Source organism: Colias croceus, chromosome 20 (genome assembly GCF_905220415.1).
Source record: "Colias croceus chromosome 20, ilColCroc2.1".
Taxonomy (NCBI): domain Eukaryota; kingdom Metazoa; phylum Arthropoda; class Insecta; order Lepidoptera; family Pieridae; genus Colias; species Colias croceus.
Genome location: NC_059556.1, coordinates 1693109 through 1715285, shown reverse-complemented (window position 1 = coordinate 1715285; position 22177 = coordinate 1693109). Strand labels below are relative to the sequence as shown.

Sequence of the window (22177 nt, the reverse complement as noted above, 5' to 3'; positions counted from 1 at the left end):
ACAAGTGCTAAAATTACAAATTACAAGTATAATTTTATTAATTAAATTGCAATATCTTCAATAATATAATATTATCGCACAATAGAGGTATTGTCGTTAAAATCGTTACTGCGCATGTTATAACTTGGCGCATGCTTATTGCAAAACAATGCATTTAGGACAAGGTTTTAAATTCAGCATGGGTTGACGCAGTGCTCTAAAAATGCGTGGTGGAAGTTCAGAAAGACTGGTCGTGCGAGCCAAGCGTCGAAGAGGAGATACACGCGCCAGACTCACACGATACATAACAATTTCATTGGCAGCCGTGCTCTGTGGAGGCAGTTCAGCGTTACTTTTTCTCGTGCCGCTGTACGCAGACCCAGCGCTTAGTGCGTTAGCCGCTGACTTCGATCCAGTCCCTGCGGAATGCGTAACAGAGAGACGCGATGATAGGCTCGGACTCGACAACTGCACTTGGGCATCTTGCCGAGAAGGATGCACTAGCGACGCATATAAATGTATTCAACTGCACGTCAAATACAAAGCATACGCTGAGGATTGGCGTCCGGCAGTACTGTATGTAAACATAAAAGGATGCGGTTATCCACCAGCCGTGAATTGTGAGAACTTTACGCTCAACTACGGCTACGTGGGCGCCAGGTACCCATGTTTCTGGTCTCGAGCGGACACCACTGTCGTAGTGCCTAGATGGTCAAGGGGAGAGCAAGTAGCGACTGTGACGAGGACACTAGCTTTGCCGCTCTTTCTGTCTGGATGCGCGGGAATTGGCCTCTGCGCTTTGCACTGCGAGTGTCGACCGCGACGCAAGCGACGACCACCACGCCGGCCTCCACGTCTCCCGACATTGTCTATTGACGACACAACCGTATACCGGCTGGCTTAGCTTAGCCCAATATCAAATTTCGTCTTCAAGCACATATAGAATTGATTTTACGTGTGAAGTTACTATTAAATTATCGTGTCTTTAGTTTGCTATAAGCACTATGGAATTTTATTATATCTTTCAGATTCGATCGTATATGAATAGCAACAATTTTACTGTAGGTTAAGTACCTAGTTATATTTCTGTGTGAAATAATTATATTTTATTAATATTGGATGAGAGTTATGTTCTTTATGTGAGTTCAATAAAAGCCAAGGAAAGAGTAAATACTTTTATTTCAAGTTGCATCTTTAAATTTCATTCGTTGAGTACAAAACTATGGTGTCCTATTACAATCATCAATCATTTTACACTGTAGTACCATCACATCAGTCTTTAAGCGATATATCATCATATCATTGCTCTAACGTAGCATCTCTCCAACCATAACATAGTGTAACAGGGCTACCATATTTAAAAATTAAAATGAGTATAAAATAAATGACACATGTGGCAGCCCTGTCTACATTTTTAATTTTAAAGATGGCATTAAGTACAGAAGATGCAAGTCGAAGATCAAGAAAATTTGATACGATTTGTGTTATTAATGTTATTTTGGTCGATTGGAAACTGCAATTTTCGAATGATTTAAAATCGTATCAAATTTTATAAATTACAAAAGCATAGTTTAACAATTACATTACAATATTTTATTTATGTATTTTAGGGTTTAAGATGACAATACATATTACATTACGCAATTCTTGAAACAATGGTAACTTTCAAAATTAAACTTTTTACAACATAATCAGTTAAAACAAGAAAAGAAAAAAAATTAACAAAATTTTTGCTATGTATTTAAAATTAAAATGCCACATAATATAATAAATCAATTGTAGAACAACCTCATAACTGCTGATGCACGATTATGCACGATAGATTATGCACGATTTCGATAGAAAATTGTTCTCTTCTAGGATTTTGGGTATGAGAAACAGTATTTCTTTTGGCTACTATGAACCAATTATGAAAAATTAAGTAAAGAAAAAAACTATTCAAGTGAGTTTTATACTTTTACATTTTCATGTTATTTATTTTATTAAACAATTAATAGAGAATATTCTATTCTTCCTTACGTGAATTTTAACAATTTGCAAGCAAAACTATTTTCTATTTCTATTAAATAACCGGGCATTAACAATCCATATGATATTCCTATAATTTACCTTACATCGAGTCGGCAAATTAATCGCAAAGAAAAAGACAAAGAAAAAACTATGTATAAAAAAGAAAATAAAAATGCACAAAAATAATCCTATATCACACGATAAACGGGTTTCAACATCAAAAATAAACAAACTCTGTTCACAACCATCCTGCGCAATTTATATAAATTTTAAGTTATTTCAAAGATATTACGATAATTAATACACTACACGGGAATAATTAAAAAATACTGGCAACTTTTAACTAAATAGAACTATTAATCTTGAAAAAAAAAATTAACGTTAAATGGTGTGTAAATGAGTGAGACATGATATTAAATTGTTTATAAAAAAAGACGGGTTGCACTCCGGGAGTGCCGGCAGAAGTGAAAACTTGATTATGAACGTTGAGTTCTCTCCATCCGTCACGCTTTTTCGATCAGGTCACGTGTCCTGACGCGAGTTTAAGATTTTATACCCATTACAGAAAAAGTACTCAACGGCGCTAAAGAAGTTTTCACTTCAAAAATTGTGAAAAAAACTAAACTTTTAGATGAATAAAACAAATTACAGATGATTTAAAGAAAACTGTCCAGTGTTTTAAATTATCCCCGTTTTTATTTTATTTTCATAATTAGCTGCCATTTTGGAATAGAAGAGTGAAATAAGAAATATTACTAATTCTATAAATTGTTCTCGACTTTTCGGATTCGATTTATTTTGACTCCATCGTAATACCTTATTAAAACAATAAAAAACATTGTTCTAACATTAAAACTAAATGAAAACGAAAATTATTCTAGCATATAACATTAAGGTGATGTTTTACAATCTGTGACATTACGGCTAAAGAATGCAACAGCGCGCGCTTTTTGTTTTAAAAAAGATATTTTATTTTTAATTTTTTTTTTTTTGAGAATATCGATATTCAAATCTGGCAATTCGAAAAGTTACAAACGGGCGCTGTCACATGATGGAAGCTAGCCTAAATTTATTTTTAATCAGAATGTTTTTAATAATAATACATTATATTCACCTTTATATTATGAAAACGAGAATTTACCTATATTTAAGTGAATGATCGTCAAAATGCTTTGGCAATCATAGTGTAATCTTTATATGAACTAATAATGCTTTATTAAAATCAAAGAGTTAATAAATTAATAGTGAAAAGTGGATAAAGAAGGTAGACAAAAGACGTAACAACGTTTTAAAACTAATTACGTATGACTTTATTTCGCTACATAAAATTATTACACAATATATAAGCAATATTAGTCCATACAAAGACATAACACACGAACTAACATACTATAAATTTGTCAATTTATATTGCGTTATATTATTACATACTTATTAATATAAAACTACATGTCCGTCCGTGTGTTAATGATATCAAGTCCACAACTTGTCAAAAACTTTTTAAGTTCCCCGGCAAAAGATAAATTCGACAAATGCAGTGCTGCCAATTATTCTAACAGTTTGCAGATATTAATAGAGTTCCATTTTATATCTTCAGGTTCTTCATTACTAAACTACTGGTAGTTTTAAATTATTTTTAAGGGGAAGCTCCCTATATTTAATGTGAATTTGCATTAATATTCTGAAACAAGCACACATACAATCAAAATAGAACTTTAGTATATGATTTTTTGGGTCTTTTTCTTTCGATGTAAGTACAAGATATTTGCGTAATTGTAACATTTTCGCTCGATTTATTTTTTATTCAAAAATTATGCCTTTTTAAGGATTATTACATTTTTTTAAAGATTTACTTGGACTTTGTGTCTAAAATAAATGTTAACAGTAAGAAAATAGAGTTTACTATCGAATCCGAAGATATTTTTTCTCTAGATCAATTATTACTTTAGTTATAAACGAAATAAGAATTGAGACTTACTTTTCGAGCTCGAACGCGATCAAAGAGCGCACGCGATATTCAACTTTATTACGGCTGTATTAGCGTCTAGTACTGTAACCGGTCTCTCAGTGCCAGAAATGAGAAAGGGAGCCTCCTCTTAAGTGATATTACCTAATATTTATACTTTAAAAGGTTCTTTGGTGTACTACAGTTGTTGGCAACACTGTCACATTAACATACGCGAGTTGTGAACTCAATTGGTTAATTTGTTACTACCTACCTAAATTTAAATATTTCGTATAAAACGTACTTAGGTTTTTCGATACCGTACGAAGTCTTTTCACAGCAATGCTGTAGATTAAGTTTAAAACAAACTACACTCTAGACAAATTTCAAGATATTTTGTTTAAAAACTACATTTTTTAATATTAATGATATAATAGGCAAGCTGTAAGAATATGTTCAAAATATTCGTTTTTTTTTTTATTTGAACCATAGAGTATTAAGATGGCGGAGACATGGTGTTAAAGAAAATTTAGTTATTAAAAAAAATACCGGCCGAATTGATAACCTCCATTTTTTTGAAGTCTGTTAAAAATCATACCAGTCATAAATAAACTAAATAGGTACAGTGAGTAAATAAAATGTCCAGAGTCAGTCATCTAATACAATATAGAATTCAGACTTCGCAATTGGCATAGCATTAATCTAAGGGCAAACGGTTAAATCACAGCTGTGATTTATCAATTTTTCAGTGATTTTTTCACAGTGACTTTTCTCATGTGATTATTCACACGTGATTTTTGATAGTGTATTTTATATGGGATATATTTTAATCAAATTATTTGTGTACCAAAAATAGGGGAAATAGGGGAAAGGGATTTCTTTGATATTATTTATAGAAATGCTACGAGACAGAATTATAAATAAATATTATTTATCACGCGTTATTTTTTGACCCGTTCGCCCGTTTCGCCTGTAGGCGTGTCTGATTAAATACCTTCAAACAAATTAATAAATAAATGCAAAAAATAAATCAATTCAGTACATATCTAAAAAACACTGGTACGTCTCTTGGAATGATACTAAAATAAATAAAAAACAATTGCAACTAGGAACTCTATGTGCATGTAAATATGTACTGAATTTGCTAAACGCAGTGTGACCGGCTTAAGTTCAAACGAGGCACTTTACAATATTAACGTAATTATTGCTATAATCTCTAACATTTAATCGAGTACAATGTTTCTTAACGCCGATATATTTCTCAATTAAATTATATGCAAAAATACTTCTACCAATACAAATCCGAGAAAACAGCGACGCAATTATTGAAATAATACAGCGTTTACATAATAACAACATATTATATCCCACATTTAATAAAAAGCAATGCCTACATTCGAAATTAGAAACTCAAATTTCCTCGAAAATTTGAATCCTTCTAGAACGTTCCATAACCACATTACCTTTGCTTCTCGAACGTTCCAGAACCAGCCACACCGACTAGACGCTATCATTGAACCGCCTGCGACAGAGACACCCTGTATCTCTTTCTATCTAGTTCTAATTCATTCGAATCAATGTTTCTTTTCACAGCCATACTTGTGGATGGTTCTATGCTCGCTTCGATTAGTCTGCTCGCTCTGCACAGTCTGTGGTCCGTTTGTTGCGAGATCCTGTAGTAGTTGAGGTTCGTCTCTGGGATTAGGTACTCTGTGTTGATCGGTTGTCTGTAGTCGAGGTAGTTGGTGCAAGTCGTGGGGGGCGATATTTGGTATTGTGGTGACGTAGAGGGGGTAATGTTGGGCGTGGTCCGTGCGCTACTGTAGCCTTGGTCCACTTCGCACTCGGACGTGTCGCGCGATTTTATCTGCATCATCCTGTGAATGAAATATTTTTTTATTAATTAATTTATACATCATGTTTTATTCTTTTTATGTCGGTTGCTAGTCAGGAATTCGCTTCGTTGGTATAACCATGTATAAGGATATCAACCAGACGGGACATCGACTTATGTCTTTTCGGCCTTTGTTCATCATGTTAACGGGTTCAATTATTTTATTTACACAACGAAAATACAAGTATATGAATAAAAGTGTCTGTGATGGGTCAATCCCACTACAATTATAAATGTGAAAGAAACTCGGTCTATCTATCTCTTCTATACGTCTCTGAACGCTGAGTCTATTTTAGACAAAATCTGACACAGATAGGACATTGGATAGGTTTTATCTCGGAAATTCCAATCGAACGGGAACTATGCGGATTTTCTTTGACGCAACGCAGGCAAAGCTGCCGGTGGAAAGATAATCCCAAAATTAAACAGTCCCACGATTTGCAGAACTTTTGAAATTTTCTTGAAGGTGAAAAAAAAAAAAAAATACATTTTTGTAAATTGCATAAAGTTCCGGATCGCGTATGAGGTTGCAAATTTATAAATGTATCAGAATAGATGTTTTCAAAGTTTGAAATAAAGTTCCAAAACTTTTGTATTTATTCCGAGACCACTTTACTCGAAAAAATGACCACGAATTAAAAAGCATTACAAATAAACATGTTCCGGTCAACGAAAAAGGTTGCAAATTTATTCAACCGTTCGGTATATTTTTCCGATATCTGTGTCAAGTTTGCAGAACTTTTGGAACGTTTTCATTCAGTTTAAAAAAAACATTAATATTCAATATCAAAAGTTGTTCCGTACATTGAGATTGGTTGTAAATTTAATACGTGATATGAAATATTATATCGAAAACTTCCCCAAGTTTACAGAACTTTTGGAATTTTTTTTCACAACCATACAGCAAAAAAATAATTTAATTGCAATTTTAACAATGTTCCGGACTGCGGACAAGGTTGCAAAATGAGATTTATTGTCATCCCAATGTACCATTCACTTGACCGAAGTTTGAAAACTTTTGGAATTATTGTGAATTGATTATCTTGACTGACTGGAGTATATGTTAAAACTACTATAAACCTAGTTATAATTCATTTTTATTCCTCTCACCTGTGCAGCAGCCTGGCCACCGGGGCCACGGTCTCGTGCCGGCGGCCGCTGAGCTCCGCCAGCCAGCGCGGCCACGCGCACAGCCCGAGCTCCGCGCGGGCGCACGACACGCACGCGCAACCCACCTCCACGCTCTCTACTACTTTGAGACGCACGTCTGTTGGGAAATTAATTAAAGAAATATAGTTACTTCAACAGTTTGGACCACTTTGAGACGCACATCTGTTGGGAAATTAATTAAAGAAATAATAAAATATAGTTACTTTTACAGTTTGGACCACTTTGAGACGCACATCTATTGGGAAATTAATAAATTAAAGAAATATAGTTACTTCAACAGTTTGGACCACTTTGAGACGCACATCTGTTGGGAAATGAATTAAAGAAATATAGTTACTTCAACAGTTTGGACCACTTTGAGACGCACATCTGTTGAGAAATAATCTACATTAATATTATAAAGAGGAAATCTTTGTTCGATTGTAATGAATAGGCTCATAAACTACTGGACCGATTTTAAAAATTCGTTCACCATTCGAAAGCTACATTATCCACGAGTAATACAGGCTATATATTATTATCACGCTAAGACCAACAGGAGCAGAGCCACGCGGGTGAATCCGCGCGGCACAGCTAGTATGTTATATAGCTCCAAAAGTTCCAGTCTTCCCGTGCCCACGCTCGCTGCAAAGTGCGCGAAACGCCGAGGAAATAATAATATAATGAATAAATCTCGTTTAAAATCTTTAATTTATAAATGTATGATGTTTATATCGTGAAATTATTGTATTGTAACCAATACCATAAGTGTATAAAGTTCGAATTAAATCTATCCGTTTAAAGTGGGACAAAATCGAGTCTAAAGGATTCAGTTACATATAAATATACAGGTGAAGTTATAATAGCATACTAATGTGAATATAATGTAACAACACTTTAAAATGTCATTTATCACTAATCGCAATTTTGTAACTTGGAAACATATAAAACAGTATCTGCAATATCAATTTATGCTATTGTAACTAAGAATAAATAAAAACAACAGAACACAAGCTTAACAAATAAAAATGACCAGAAAAATAACTCACCGGACAGTGTCAAATCCAGATATGCTTCGAGCAATTTAGCTCCATCCCGCCTGAACCGTCTCACAAACTTCGGGTGCCTCGTGGTCAGATCCGCGTCGGTGACCACGTACTGCGCCAACAGGGCCGCGAAAGTCACGGGCGTGGGCGCTAGCAGTCGCCAACGCACGTGCTGACCGACCATCCACTCTAATTGTCTGAACGTCTTGCCGCATAATTGTACTCCGCTTATTTTAGCCAACGTTTTCAGCGTGGGCGCCCTGCTGAGCTTCTCTTCACTCTTTGCTGTGAAATGAACGGAGTTTTTGAAGTATATCTGCATATAACTTTGCTATTTAATGTTTTTAAGCTATTGCATAGCTTCTATCGCGGGCCTTGAGCGCGGGGACCGAATTGAGAAATTCCTAACGAAAAAATCTCACGCTCCCCACTCCGACGGGCGTCGGGCGGAGGTGTGGCTTGAAGGCATAGCATGCAGTAGTTTTACCGCAGTCCCCGAGTGCCACACGTCGTTTTTTTAAATAAATAAATAATAACTTTATCGATCACAGATTTTTTTGCTTGTGCGTCAATACATATACGCATAAAAATTAAAATTATCAAAATCATTAAATAAACTAATTACTAAACTAACAAGATTCTCTCTTATAGCAGTTTTGAAACTACAGATATGCTTAATCTTATTCAGATAAGATCAATTATTTATTTCATAACTGTTTTGTGCAACTACACAACCGCATTGCTAGCCTATTTAATATGTAATTTTTATAAAAGCACGCGAAAGCCACGTGTGTGTCTGTCCATTCTCAGTCTGTGCGTCTATGAATAGGTTTATAGTATAGATTATAGATGTATCTGTATTTAATTTTACCTATATCTACGATTTTAATTCATCTACTAATGCAGTAAATTGCAGACTAAACCTATGTTTTTTTTGTTACTTTCGCTTAACTCTATCAAAAAAAAAGTACCAGGGCACCACAAACCTGCAAGAGACAAGCACGCGAGCGCCACGTGTGTGAGTCTATCCGCCCTCAGTCTGTGTGCGTCCATGAATAGATCCAACTGTGCGACCGCAGAGTGCAGTGTTGCTAGCGAGAGACCCAGCTTCTTTGAGACGTCGCGCAACTGCTGCACTAGGGCCCCTCTGAATTCGAGCTGTGAATTTGTAATAGATATATTAATTATATAAATAAACGTGATACAAGAATTTAATAAATTGTTATAGGTAAACTCGGATATTCTACTTTCTTCTTCTTTCTACTACTTATTAATTTGTTGATGATGTTGAGGGTAGATATAAAAATTGTTACCTATATTAATTTAATCTTCATATAGAATAAATAAAGATGTTGATTTGCACACTAGTGAGTTCAGAATTGCGAGATGAATTTCAACTTTCAAGTCTTCTTTAGTTGTCTTCTTAAATTTTATAAGCAGCATAATTTACCACATTCATAATAATGAGAGTAGATTTAATAAATTTTCATATTATTTACTTCTATTGGAAAATAAACTTTAGCGGAGGTGAATATTATGCAATTCCTACCATATTCACTCATTATTTCATAGAGCTGCATAATGATTCACAACATTGGTTTATTTTTGTTGTAATTTAAATGAAAGGATCTTTGTGTTATTTCATGCAAACAACAGGTTATTGAACTTATAACTTTTCCTTTTAATCACCGGCTTGACCAGTATTAATGGAGATAAATTAGGTAATATGTATTTAATTCATATTACGTTTCATTGTGCAATATTCGCGCGCTGTATAAAATTTGTTGATATTCATCTGACTTTGCTAAAAAACAAGTAATGTTTTAAATAGGCGGCGTATTTTTTTTTTTTTCACCATAGTCTTATTTAACTTTTTAGTATAATGTTACTTAACTTAGGACTATGCTAAAATATTTAAATCATAATACATACAATCTATAATCTATAATAATAATATAAAGCTGAACAGTTTGTTTGTTTGTTTGAACGCGCTAATCTCGGGAACTACTGGTCGGATTTGAAAAATTCTTTCGGTGTTGGATAGCTTATTTATCGAGGAAGGCTATAAGGCTATATATCATCACTCTACGACCAACAGGAGCAGAGCCACGGGGGTGAAACCGCGCTGAGCAGCTAGTCATTAAATATTTACAATAATTATTATTAATTAAGTTTATCTCTATGTAATTGGGAAGAAATGTAGATAAACCTGCAGCATGCATAAACCCGGGCAATAGTGATAATTTATGTGATACAATATCCGATTTTCTAGAAAATTACAGCAATAAATGCAGATTCCTTCATATATTGATTAAACGATTTTAATGTACATATGTATAAAGTTCAAATATTTTTTGTTTGTTTTAAATTTTATATTAATCTTCTCTGTAGCTTACGGCATGACGATTTACGCGGGTGAAACCGCAAGCCGTTAATATTATAGGTGTTTAAAACTAGAGCAAGATCATTAGTTATGTCTTGCCTCGGGCAGTATAGCGACGCGATGTTAAGATTGATCAAATCGATTCTGATATGATGCAATTTACAACTTGAATTACAATCATTGCACCATCCAAATGCCACGGTATTAAAAGTCTAATATAGTAGACATCTGTACCAATCATACCTTTAAACTAATATTAATATATGCTTTTTGTTTTGAACATGATAATTTCAGGAGCTGCTGGACCAATTTAAAAAAATTGGTTGTCTATAAAGTCGGTTTACTGACGATAGCTGTTGAACCGTGAACGTGACAACCACAGATCACAGAAACTAAAGGGATATATGGTTAGGGGGCGGGGCCGGTGTCGCAGCAATATGCCCAAAAAAAGAACACATGCTGTTTGTTGCATTCAGTTGACGTTCGACCGTCGGCCGGGTATTATTTGACAATGCCGCGTTGTTCCGTTAAAGTTTGTAAAAACTGAAGTGAAACCAGCAACTTTAAGTCAAATGGAATCACATACCATAGGTAAGTACTGAAAATTATACGATTTTCTTACTATAATTTCAAAAACAATATTACGTTGAGTGATTTCGTGGTTTCATTATGTGACAGAACGACAGTCACATTAATTTATGTAAATAGTTTACAATGCTTCTTCTGTACGTGACTCTATTCAAACGCGGAGTTCGAATACCGCAATGTATAATGAAGATACTAAAGCTAACAAAAACGTTCGATCGTGTAGTACGGCCGCTGCTCGCGGTCGTTACTTGAGGATGCGCGTCGAGTGTGTCCATGTCGATAAGATTCGGATTTTTTATCGTATTATGTATTATTTTACTACCTTATTATTATATCATAATGTATTACTATTAGCTTAATATCTGAATGTATTATTATTATTTGATAGGTACTCGAGCAATAATTTTATAGTGATTATTATACATGGATTTAAAAAAAAATCACTTATTTCATACTTATTTTACTTAACAATAAGTCAATAGGCAATGCTTTATGTACTTCATCACCATGAATGCTACCATCAAGGTGTCCATTTCTATTTTCTACCTAGTTACTGTATTGCCTATAAATTGTTTTAATTTTAACGTTTCTCATTTTATCGACAAGCAATCCCTATCGTAAACGCATATCTTGCGGCTGTGTGGTGCTGTATACGTACGTTACTTACAATCTAGTGTGCGAACGAATAGTCGCTCTCAAATTTTTGTGTGATGACACGCACACAACGCGAAGTATTGTTTTTATTTTGTTTACTGTTGTGTGCGTAAATTTGTTATGAGACACTGGTTTCGTACTCAGCGCAAGCGATTGGCATCTCTCTAGATCTCTATGGTGACAACGGATTGTGCTTCTTTGTCGCTCGTTCCGCGCTCTCGCTTGCACTTCAAGCCACATGGAACGCCTCAGAGCGAGGTAACGCCGCATGAGTCATGTTTTTTCGTGCGTGCAACCGGCTCTATCGAATTATAAGACGTTGTCACGTCAAAAAAATTGGGGTTTGATATTGTGTATGTGATCCCCGAGTGCTATAGTTTGTAAATATACTACGGACAAAGCCAGGGCAGACGCTAGTTAAAGATACATCTTAATTGTTTGTTTTAATCAAAAATAAATTAGCAAGCAATGTAAAGTGAACTATAAAGCCTAAAGTGTGAAAATAATAATTTCTTTGATACAGTTAGGAAAATGGTAGGAATTTAAATCATTAAGTTTATTTTGTACTAGGGGTCCGCCCCGGCTTCGCCCGTGGTACATGTTTACGTTTTCTCTACATAAGATCGTCCTCATCCTCGTACTTCAAGAAATATAATAAAAAAAGAATTATCGAAATCGGTTCAGCTGTTCTCGAGTTATGCGCTTACCAACACATTTTGCGATTCATTTTTATATATAAGATTTTAATTTTATATTTTTATTGAAAACTAGCAGTCGCCCCGGCTTTGCCCGTGGTACATGATAACGTTTTCTTTTCCATAAGATCCATCCTCATCCAACCTTAAGGCTTTCAATAATTTCACAAATATAATGTCATTTGAGTCTACTGACACAACATTATGCAAGAAGCAATGCATCTGATCATTGCATCAGTGTTTCATAAATGCACATTGCCTGTATGAAATAAAATACGAAATCTATGCATATAACTACACATATTGTTAAAATTTAAAACATCCTCAATGTCTATGAAATAGCTGAACAGATTTTGAGGTCTTTAAAATGGTAATTTAATAATTAAAATAATTTTATTTATTTCGTTCATACATTATTAACATATGTTGGTTGAAATAAATACCCATCAATAAAATTCATTAAAAATGGTTCCTACTTTTTCATGCAAATAGAAGGCTTGTATTCTTAAAAAAAAGAGACAAACCCCTACCTCTACATGCGTCTTTCCAAACTATACAAGGCCAGTACGTAACGGTGTGAAACTAATCACGTATAGTTTGGAAATATCTTTTTTACAAAGTTATTCCAATCTATACAACAGCAGTACGCAAATACTCGCGTATACTTTGTAGTGAAGTAAGTAAGAATAACGCTCCAAAATATACAGCGCCAGTAGTCAGTACGCATGCGGACTAATCGTGTATGTTTCGGAGTAAGCGCGGCGTCTTTTCATTGCTCGCGCTTATATTATTGTATTGCTGTTTTGAAATCTATTATTAAAATGCATGTGTATTGTGTATGAAATGTTGCGTACTGATCGTATATTTTTTGTATCGAGGATGCTTGTGTCTTCGTTCCCGAATATACCTACTGCACGACTGCAATTGAATTAGATTCTTACATTTTAGCACTATCGCTGGACTTATTAGACCATAAGAAAACGGTTGCGAGGCGACGGAGCCCCGCTTCGCGGGGCTCCTATTTTTGTGTAGTTAAAAAAAACACGAACCTAACCTAACCCATAGGTAACCCTTATATCTGTTAGCTACCTATTTATTTTTCTAAGCTCACCTAATAATATTTTTATTCCAAATTTTACTGAATCAATCAAGAAGAATAAAAGAAAAAAGATATAGCTATACAAGTATTTGATTGCCTACGCCTATTTATTATTTTGCTCAAGCGTAAGCGTACTGATCGTGTATAGTTTGAAACGAAGAAGCAAGCATCCGCGTTACAAAGTATACACGATCAGTACGCAAAATTCGGGTATATTTTGTAATAACAAACTTAAAAACAGCATTACAAAGTATACACGAGCAGTTTCCTATGGTTGCGTTCTGGCTATGTATAGTTTGGAAATACGCCCTCTACATATCAGTATTTACATATTAATTTAAATTTTGTTGAGATAAAATGTAATTTTAAGATGAGAGTTAAAATTGAACAAGGTATTTTTATTAATAATTATTGATTACTCTTAATCTATACTAATGTAACGGACGTGACGTCGCCTGTCACCCCCGTCAAGCCAAGCCGCCATGTTGACCTCCCCTCCAACCAGCCACCATGCCTACCAGCCAGCCACGCGGAGGGGATAAGCCTATATATAGCCTAGCCATAATTAAAACGTTGATTTTTCTTGTGAAAACTTGAATAATAAAGAAGTGTGTAGCTACGCTGCAATTTTATTTTTGCCATTTCTTTACAATCAGAAGTGGTATGAAACGACATCGACCACAAGTTTGTCGACCTCCTGACGAATCAATGTCGGAGGAAGATGAGGGTACTTCTTCACCGCCTGCACGGAAGCTGCTCAAGAATCTGCTGGAAAAAGAAGTAGTAAAGGCTTTACGCAACCTGGAAGATGACCCCCAAGCTCCAAATAAGTCAAAAGTCCATCGTGCTGCATCTTTAATCCAGGAATTTGACCCTGATAGTGAGGAATGCACGGTACAAGCATGGATTCGTAAAATTGACCAAATTGGGGAAATAAATGGATGGGACGATACAACTAAATCATTTTACCTACAAGATAAGCTGCGAGGTCAAGCAAAGAAGTGGTACAATCGTCTAGAGAACTACGATTACACGTGGGAACAATGGAAGGATATGCTATTGCGAGCATTTCCTCGATATCGCGATTATGGAAACATGCTTGAAGAATTACTACAAAGGAAGAAGCAACCTACAGAGACGATGACAAAATACTATCAAGATAAAATCGCCATGTGCTTCCGGTGCAAGTTATCCGATAGCGCCAGCGTTTCCTGTATCATTCGTGGTCTGCCACTATCGCTACAACCTAACGCTCGAGCCTTCCAATGCCAAACGCCAGGAGAGCTTTACGAAGGATTTTTATGTGCACTTGACGACTACCGTACTTTACCTATCGAAACAAGGTTTCAGAAAAATTTGGTGAGTAGGCCATCTCACCCGGATAAAAAGTCAATGCCGCCCAATGTCGAAACAGACCCGTGTCCGAGATGCAAGAAAACTGGTCATTTACTGCGTGATTGCTCCCTACCTGACACACGTACATGTTATAAATGTGGAAATAGGGGACACATTGCTTCACGTTGTCCTACAATTGCCACGGACAATAGAAGATCTATCTCAACCGACAACATAAAAGAAGTAAATGTACTACGCCCTTATAATGAAATATACAAAAAGGTCGTTAAAGTGAATGGCATCCACGTGAAAGCATACATTGATACCGGCAGTCAAGTTAACGTTTTAAACGATCAAGTATCGAACGCATTGTCATTGGATGTCAAACCGACAAGTGTCACTTTAAAAGGATTCTCCGGTGGACTCTCAACGAGTCGTGGAGAAGTTGAATTTCAATTAGAAATTGACGGTATAACCATGAAATGCCACGCCTACTTGTCTAGCATAAAAATGGCCGATGTTAATCTTTTAATCGGCCAGCCTGTCATCAACAGCGAAGGTATGACATTGACAGTTAGCAAAGGCCTTGTCGAATTTAATCGTACTCAAGATCCCATATGTGATATTGAGGCTATCGAAGACCATGATCGCTTTAAAGTCGTCACAGTCAACGAAGAGAAACTTCCACCTGGCTCTTCCATCATTCAAGTGCGGGTTCTCGGAAATAAGGTCGGCAACGATGTGGTTACACCACCTCGGCATCATGAGCTGCAGGGAGTGGCCTACTCTCTCCCATCCACCCTGCTCACTGGTGAAGACGGGTACATCAAAGTCATCAACATGGGCTGCGAGGTTATCGTGTGGCCGCCGGGAGAGGTCCTAACCAGGGCTGAAAGCTGCCAGGAGTCTCCACTACAGCCAAATAGCCAGGTACTTACCCTTGCTTGCCATAGATTTGCCGATTATAATGTTAATAATATAGGTCAATCCTCAACTACTGACTTATGTATAGGAGGTGTAAAATTAAACGACATAAAAATAGGTCCGTTAAATAATAAGCAACATTCAGATCTTATCAGTTTATTAGTACAATACAAACATTGTTTTGCTAATGGTACAAAAGATCTAGGGTGCACAGATTTAGTGCAAATGAAAATAAAGCTTACTAGTGATCAGCCTATTTACCGCCAGCCTTATCGATTATCGCATAGCGAACAAGCAGTAGTTCAGTCTAAAGTAAGTGAATTATTAGATGCCGGCATTATCAAAGAGTCTGAATCTAGTTATGCATCTCCGGTCATTTTAGTCAAAAAGAAAAACGGTGACAGTAGGATGTGTGTTGATTACCGTGCCTTAAATGCTATTACCGTAAAAGATAGATTTCCATTGCCAAACATAGACGATCAGGTTTCGAAATTAGCGGGCCACAAATATTTTACGAGTTTAGATATGGCTCAAGGCTATCATCAATTACGTGTTAGTAATGAAGATACACACAAAACTGCATTCATAACACCTCAGGGTCATTTCGAGTACACTCGTATTCCATTCGGTTTGGCAAACGCGCCATCTGTTTTTATGCGGTTGATAAATAAAATAGTTGAATCTGTAGGTAGAACTGAAAATAATAATGTTAAAAACAAACATGGTAAACGTGAAATTTTGGCATTTCTGGACGATTTACTCTTACCCTCGAATGACGTTATGTCAGGCTTAGATATTTTGCAAGCGGTACTTGTCAAACTTGAAGTAGAAAATTTAAAATTAAACATGAGTAAGTGTTCGTTCTTGCAAAATGAAATAACGTATTTAGGTCATAAAATATCGGCTAAGGGTATTCAACCGGGCGATTCAAAGTTATTAGCGGTGTCTCGTTTTCCAACACCGACCAATGTTCATAGTGTGCGTCAATTTATCGGGTTGTGTAGTTATTTTCGTAAGTTTATTTACAATTTTGCCGTCATTGCCCGCCCTTTAACCGATTTAACTAAAAAGAAAGCTTCGTGGATATGGAGTAGTGATCAAAACAATAGTTTCGAACAATTAAAAAAGTGTTTGTGTTCCGAGCCTGTGTTAGCTTTGTACGATCCTGTGCTTTCTACGGAAATACATACTGACGCGTGTAAATTAGGAATAGCCGGTATACTTCTACAAAAACAGATTGATGGTACGTTGCGACCCGTTTTATATTTTAGTAGGGTGACGAGTAAAGAGGAAAGCATGTATCATAGTTATGAACTGGAAACTCTTGCCGTTGTAGAATCTTTACGTCGTTTTCGCGTATATATAGTAGGAAAAAAGGTTAAGATCGTTACTGATTGTACAGCAGTCCGCGCTACTCTTACTAAACGTGACATTATACCACGTATCGCAAGGTGGTGGCTTTCTATACAAGATTACGATATAAGCGTAGAGTATAGGCCGGGGGAACGAATGAAACATGTAGATGCGTTAAGTAGACATCCGGTAGACACTATGAACGTGAATCGTCTCGAAGTAGCGGATTGGTTTTATACGGTGCAATGTCAGGATGATAAGTTGAACGCGATCTTTAGTCAATTAAAAAATAACACCGGTGGAGCAGAAATAAAAAATAATTACGAAATCATTGATAATAGGCTTTATCGTAAAACTTTGAACGGCAATAGGCTAGTGGTTCCGAATTCAGCTAGGTGGAAGATAATGCAAATGCATCATGATAACATCGGTCACGTAGGATTAAATCGCGCTACCGAATTAATTAAAAATGAATTTTGGTTTCCTAAAATGACGCGATTTATCAAAAAATATGTGAATGCATGTCTTCATTGTGCATACGGCAAAGGCGGTTACGGCAAAATAGAAGGTAAACTCCATCCAATTCCTAAGCCCTCTGAACCTATGAGGATGGTACATATTGATCACATAGGCCCTTTTACTAGGACAAAGAAGGGATATCAATATATGCTCGTTATGACAGACGGTTTTTCTAAGTTCGTAATAGCTGAGCCTACGCGTACAGTCAACTCGATCGAAACTATAAGGGTTCTGCGAAAAATATTTAGTTTGTTTTCCTTCCCTGATCACATAGTCACCGATCACGGAAAAGCGTTCACAAGTAGAAACTTTAAGAAATTTTCGAACGATAAACAATTTAGACATACTCTTAATGCTATTGCTTGTCCACGCGCTAACGGTCAGGTGGAACGTACAAATAGGACAATATTAGATGCATTACGCGCCACAGACCCCAGCGAAGCCTCTATTAACTGGGCTAATTCTTTGCCCGATATAATTTGGGGAATTAACAACACAATTAATAACACAACCGGTTATAAGCCTTATGATTTGATGTTCGCTCGGGCAGGTAGACCAGTATGTGACGTTTCGGTACCTGGGCGTGTTTCTGAACCAATAGAGTCGCGTCGTAAGAAAGCAACAGATAGGATACTAAAAGCGAGCGCTAGAATGAAACGTAACTTCGATAGGAAACGAAAACCCGCTCACATATATAAGAAGGGTGATTTTGTGCTATGGCGTCAAGCACCCACTTGTTCAGCATCCAAAGTTAACACTAAACTTGACGACTTGTATTCCGGTCCTTATGTAATAACGAAAGTATTGGGCAATGATAGGTACCAAATTAGAAGTATAAAGGGTTTACGTGGGTATAAGAGTTTTAGTGGGTTAGTAGCTGCGGATTCGTTGAGGCCGTATAAAAGTATTGTTACAGTTTCTGATAGTGCTAGCAGTTCGGATGAGCAAATGGAAACTGAAGATCTTATTGATTTATTAGAGAGCTAATTATTTTTGTTGTTCCCGTGGGAACAACTGTTTCAGGATGGCCGAGTGTAACGGACGTGACGTCGCCTGTCACCCCCGTCAAGCCAAGCCGCCATGTTGACCTCCCCTCCAACCAGCCACCATGCCTACCAGCCAGCCACGCGGAGGGGATAAGCCTATATATAGCCTAGCCATAATTAAAACGTTGATTTTTCTTGTGAAAACTTGAATAATAAAGAAGTGTGTAGCTACGCTGCAATTTTATTTTTGCCATTTCTTTACACTAATATTATAAAGCTGAAGAGTTTGTTTGTTTGTTTGAATGCGCTAATCTCAGGAACTACTGGTCCGATTTAAAAAAATATTTCGGTATTAGATAGCCCATTTACCGAGGAAGGATAGGCTATATATCATCAGACTAAGACAGTGGAACACTGTGGGTAAAATTGCAGTGCACAGCTAGTAAATCAATATACACACATTTGAGTTGTTATAGTACTGTAATACCATTTATATTTACACTAGCCAACTCGACAAACATCATACTTCATATTTATACAAAAATTTTATACTTATTATACTACATAAAAAATTGTTTTATCCATTTAAATACATATATAGTTAAATAACATACCTGTGGTGATTGCAGGTGTATAACAGGTTTCTGAGCGTCTTGTTCTAATAGATTCTTCCAAATGTCATCTCTGTATTCGCAGTGGAACTCATCATCAGGGTCCAGGAGTGTCTGCAAATAAAATTGTGTTTGTTATATTTATAACTAGCTTACCGCCCGCGGCTTCGCCCGCTTTATCTAAATCCTAATCCATACTAATATTATAAATGCGAAAGTAACTCTGTCTGTCTGTCTGTTACTCAATCAGGCCTAAGCTACTGAACCAATTTGCATGAAATTTGGTATGGAGATATTTTGATACCCGAGAAAGGACATAGGCTACCTTTTATTGCGACATATGTACCACGGGCGAAGCCGGGGCGGACCTCTAGTAAATTAAACCTTCCTCTTGAATCACTCTATCTATTAAAAAAAAACGAAATTATATACTAAAACCTTCCTCTTGAATCACTCTATCTATTAAACAAAATCTGTTGCGTAGTTTTAAAGATTTAAGCATACAACGGTACATAAGGACAGAGAAAGCAACTTTGTTTTATACTATGTAGTGATATACTTGATTTTTGCCTGTGACTTCACCCAGTTTGTATAAAATTTAACACATTAAATACAATAACCTTGCATTTGAATCACTATCTATTTAAAAAAACTGCATCATAATCTTTTGTGTAGTTTAATAGATCAAATGATAATCTAGCGAAAAAAATGCAAAGGTGACTGACTGACTGACCGCTTGGACTGAAATTTGGCATGCATAACTTTTACAATTTGAAGTATATTATTAACATATTATACAGTTAACATTTTGAACGAAAACAAAAAATAAATAAACAACAATAATTCTTTGTTAAAAGTTTACTTTAAGAAATTTCATAATATTGCATGATGCAATGTAACATTCACAATCTATGCATGCAATGTTGCATATATTATTATGTATGCAACTACATGTTATCTATCATAAAACTATGGTGGAATTTGTTTACATTCTGTCTTATGAAAACATTTTAATAATTGTAAGCATGACAAATAATTTGTTAATTCAAGGTCTATTTATTTAACTTAGATCCAACGAAATTTAAGTAAAAGAACATAATTTAAACGAGTATTTTATTATGTAAATTTGTTATTTAGATTAAAATCAATGACAATACATTAAAAATTTACAGAATACGTCGTGAGTTACAGATGTGAAACTATTTATGTAATTTTAAATATAATGAAAACAAATTATCCATTGATATGCATTGTAGGTATGATATATTTATACGTGAATTTCAGTCAGTTTATCCGATTATTTTATAATTTAAACTGTGAATTACTTACATTCGATTCGTACTTTATTTCTGTAACATCTGGTTTTGTACAGTTTTCGCTTGTCGCGTGGCTCCTTACGCTGGACAAATTTAATTTTGACATGTTCAAGGACTCCATTCCGCGAGCAATATGCGATCGAGATCAGTAACTTTATTAAATATAATGAACAAAATTAACACGTAGCTAAATACTTGACAGTCACCACGTGGAAACAAACGTCAAAATATCTTTTTTAGCTCAGAAATTCGTATAGTATCTCTTGCAAATGGCTTCGTAGTTTAATTGTTCACATTTTATTAGGTAATAAAGAAATAATCATCAATTTAAACACAAGATGCAATGGACGCGGTGCTTAGAACATTTTGACGCTTCATTCAAATCAAAAGATACGACACATTCCACACGCGATTCAAATGCGAAATGAAGTATGAAATATGAATGAAGTTCTTTGACATTTTCACATTTTATAATGATTTGTCATATTTTTGACAGTTTCTAGAAATGACAATCAAAAAGTGATTTCTTTGTTTAAATAAAGACCGCCCTAGACACCACCTGCGTTTAACTTTTTGTAAATATATTTTTTTTGGTGGCGATCACAATATAAATTCAAATTGTTAAACTTAAAACCATGCAAATATCGGAGATGCAAATTATTGCGATATATGTAAATATTTTAAATAACGTTAACCGTTCTTTATTTGTCAACATCGATGTAACTCGTCAGGTTAATTTTATTTTAAACGTTATTATTATTACTTCATTTCTACCAAATTTCTGCATTTTATGTGTCTATTATTTATTTTATATACACAGTTTATATATATAAAAATTAAATGAAATGATTGGATAGAACGAAAGAACATTGTTTTATATAGAAAAAAAATGTTAATAAATGCACATTCATATTAGCACTAACAAACTTATTAACAAATTATTTTGATAAGTTAAATCCAATACAGTTTATGTATTGGAAAAGCTTCGTATAGCACATAACTACATAAATGGTAGTTTTCCAATTACAGCACTAGAGCGCATGCGGCAATGCTTAACGTTGAATGTTTCAACCGACAGCAACGCTTCGCACAATCGAGCACTCTTAAAAGTAATGTTTTCGCGTGATGCGTGCAATCGATTTATCGTAATAGTAATATGTATTATTAATTGTTGGAAAAAAATTTAAAGCTTTCGTTTCATTGTAGTTTTTTCGAAATAATCAAAGTTAATTCAAATTGTGTTAAAAAAAATAAATATAAGAAAACAAACATTGAAAAAAATGTTAATGAAATAATCAAAATCCAAATTACTTAAAATAACCGTAAATAGTTTTCAATCAATTATTATGTTTACCACTTTATTTACACATAAATGAGGTTATTGCTAACCATGTGCTAACTCTATGAATATATTTTTTTCAACACTGAACTTAGCGCAACCTGCTGGTGCGTTTCACGTCCCAAGCATCAGCATCGGCATTGTGCGCCACTGAGTCGCATTAGCTCTGTAATTGGAAAATAGCCAGAGTAAAGGTAATACTGTGCGCACATATGTGCGCAATATGCTCTGTAATTTGGAAAACTACCTATGTATTTTATTTTATCTGCAATAAATTACCAGAAATAAACATATACTTAATCTGTGGTATGTTATATATTATCGCAAGTTGGCAAATGGCAACATTGGTTTG

The 22177-nt window shown here is 35.2% G+C and overlaps 2 protein-coding genes across 2 annotated transcripts; one reads left to right on the top strand and one right to left on the bottom strand.

Annotated features, from left to right (window-relative positions):
• Nucleotides 1-139: 139 nt before the first annotated feature.
• On the top strand, nucleotides 140-1145 carry LOC123700651 (protein tipE). Its single transcript, XM_045647905.1, has one exon. It carries the CDS (start codon nucleotides 203-205, stop codon nucleotides 881-883), a length of 681 nt encoding a protein of 226 aa, XP_045503861.1. The 5' UTR covers nucleotides 140-202; the 3' UTR covers nucleotides 884-1145.
• Nucleotides 1142-20911, bottom strand: LOC123700655 (cyclin-J-like). The gene is made up of 6 exons (XM_045647909.1): nucleotides 20500-20911; nucleotides 19174-19284; nucleotides 9010-9181; nucleotides 8027-8308; nucleotides 6939-7095; nucleotides 1142-5811 (listed from the first exon to the last, which is right to left on the bottom strand). Exons 1-6 carry the CDS (start codon nucleotides 20605-20607, stop codon nucleotides 5445-5447), a joined length of 1197 nt encoding a protein of 398 aa, XP_045503865.1. The 5' UTR covers nucleotides 20608-20911; the 3' UTR covers nucleotides 1142-5444.
• Between the last annotated feature and the right edge of the window lie 1266 nt (nucleotides 20912-22177).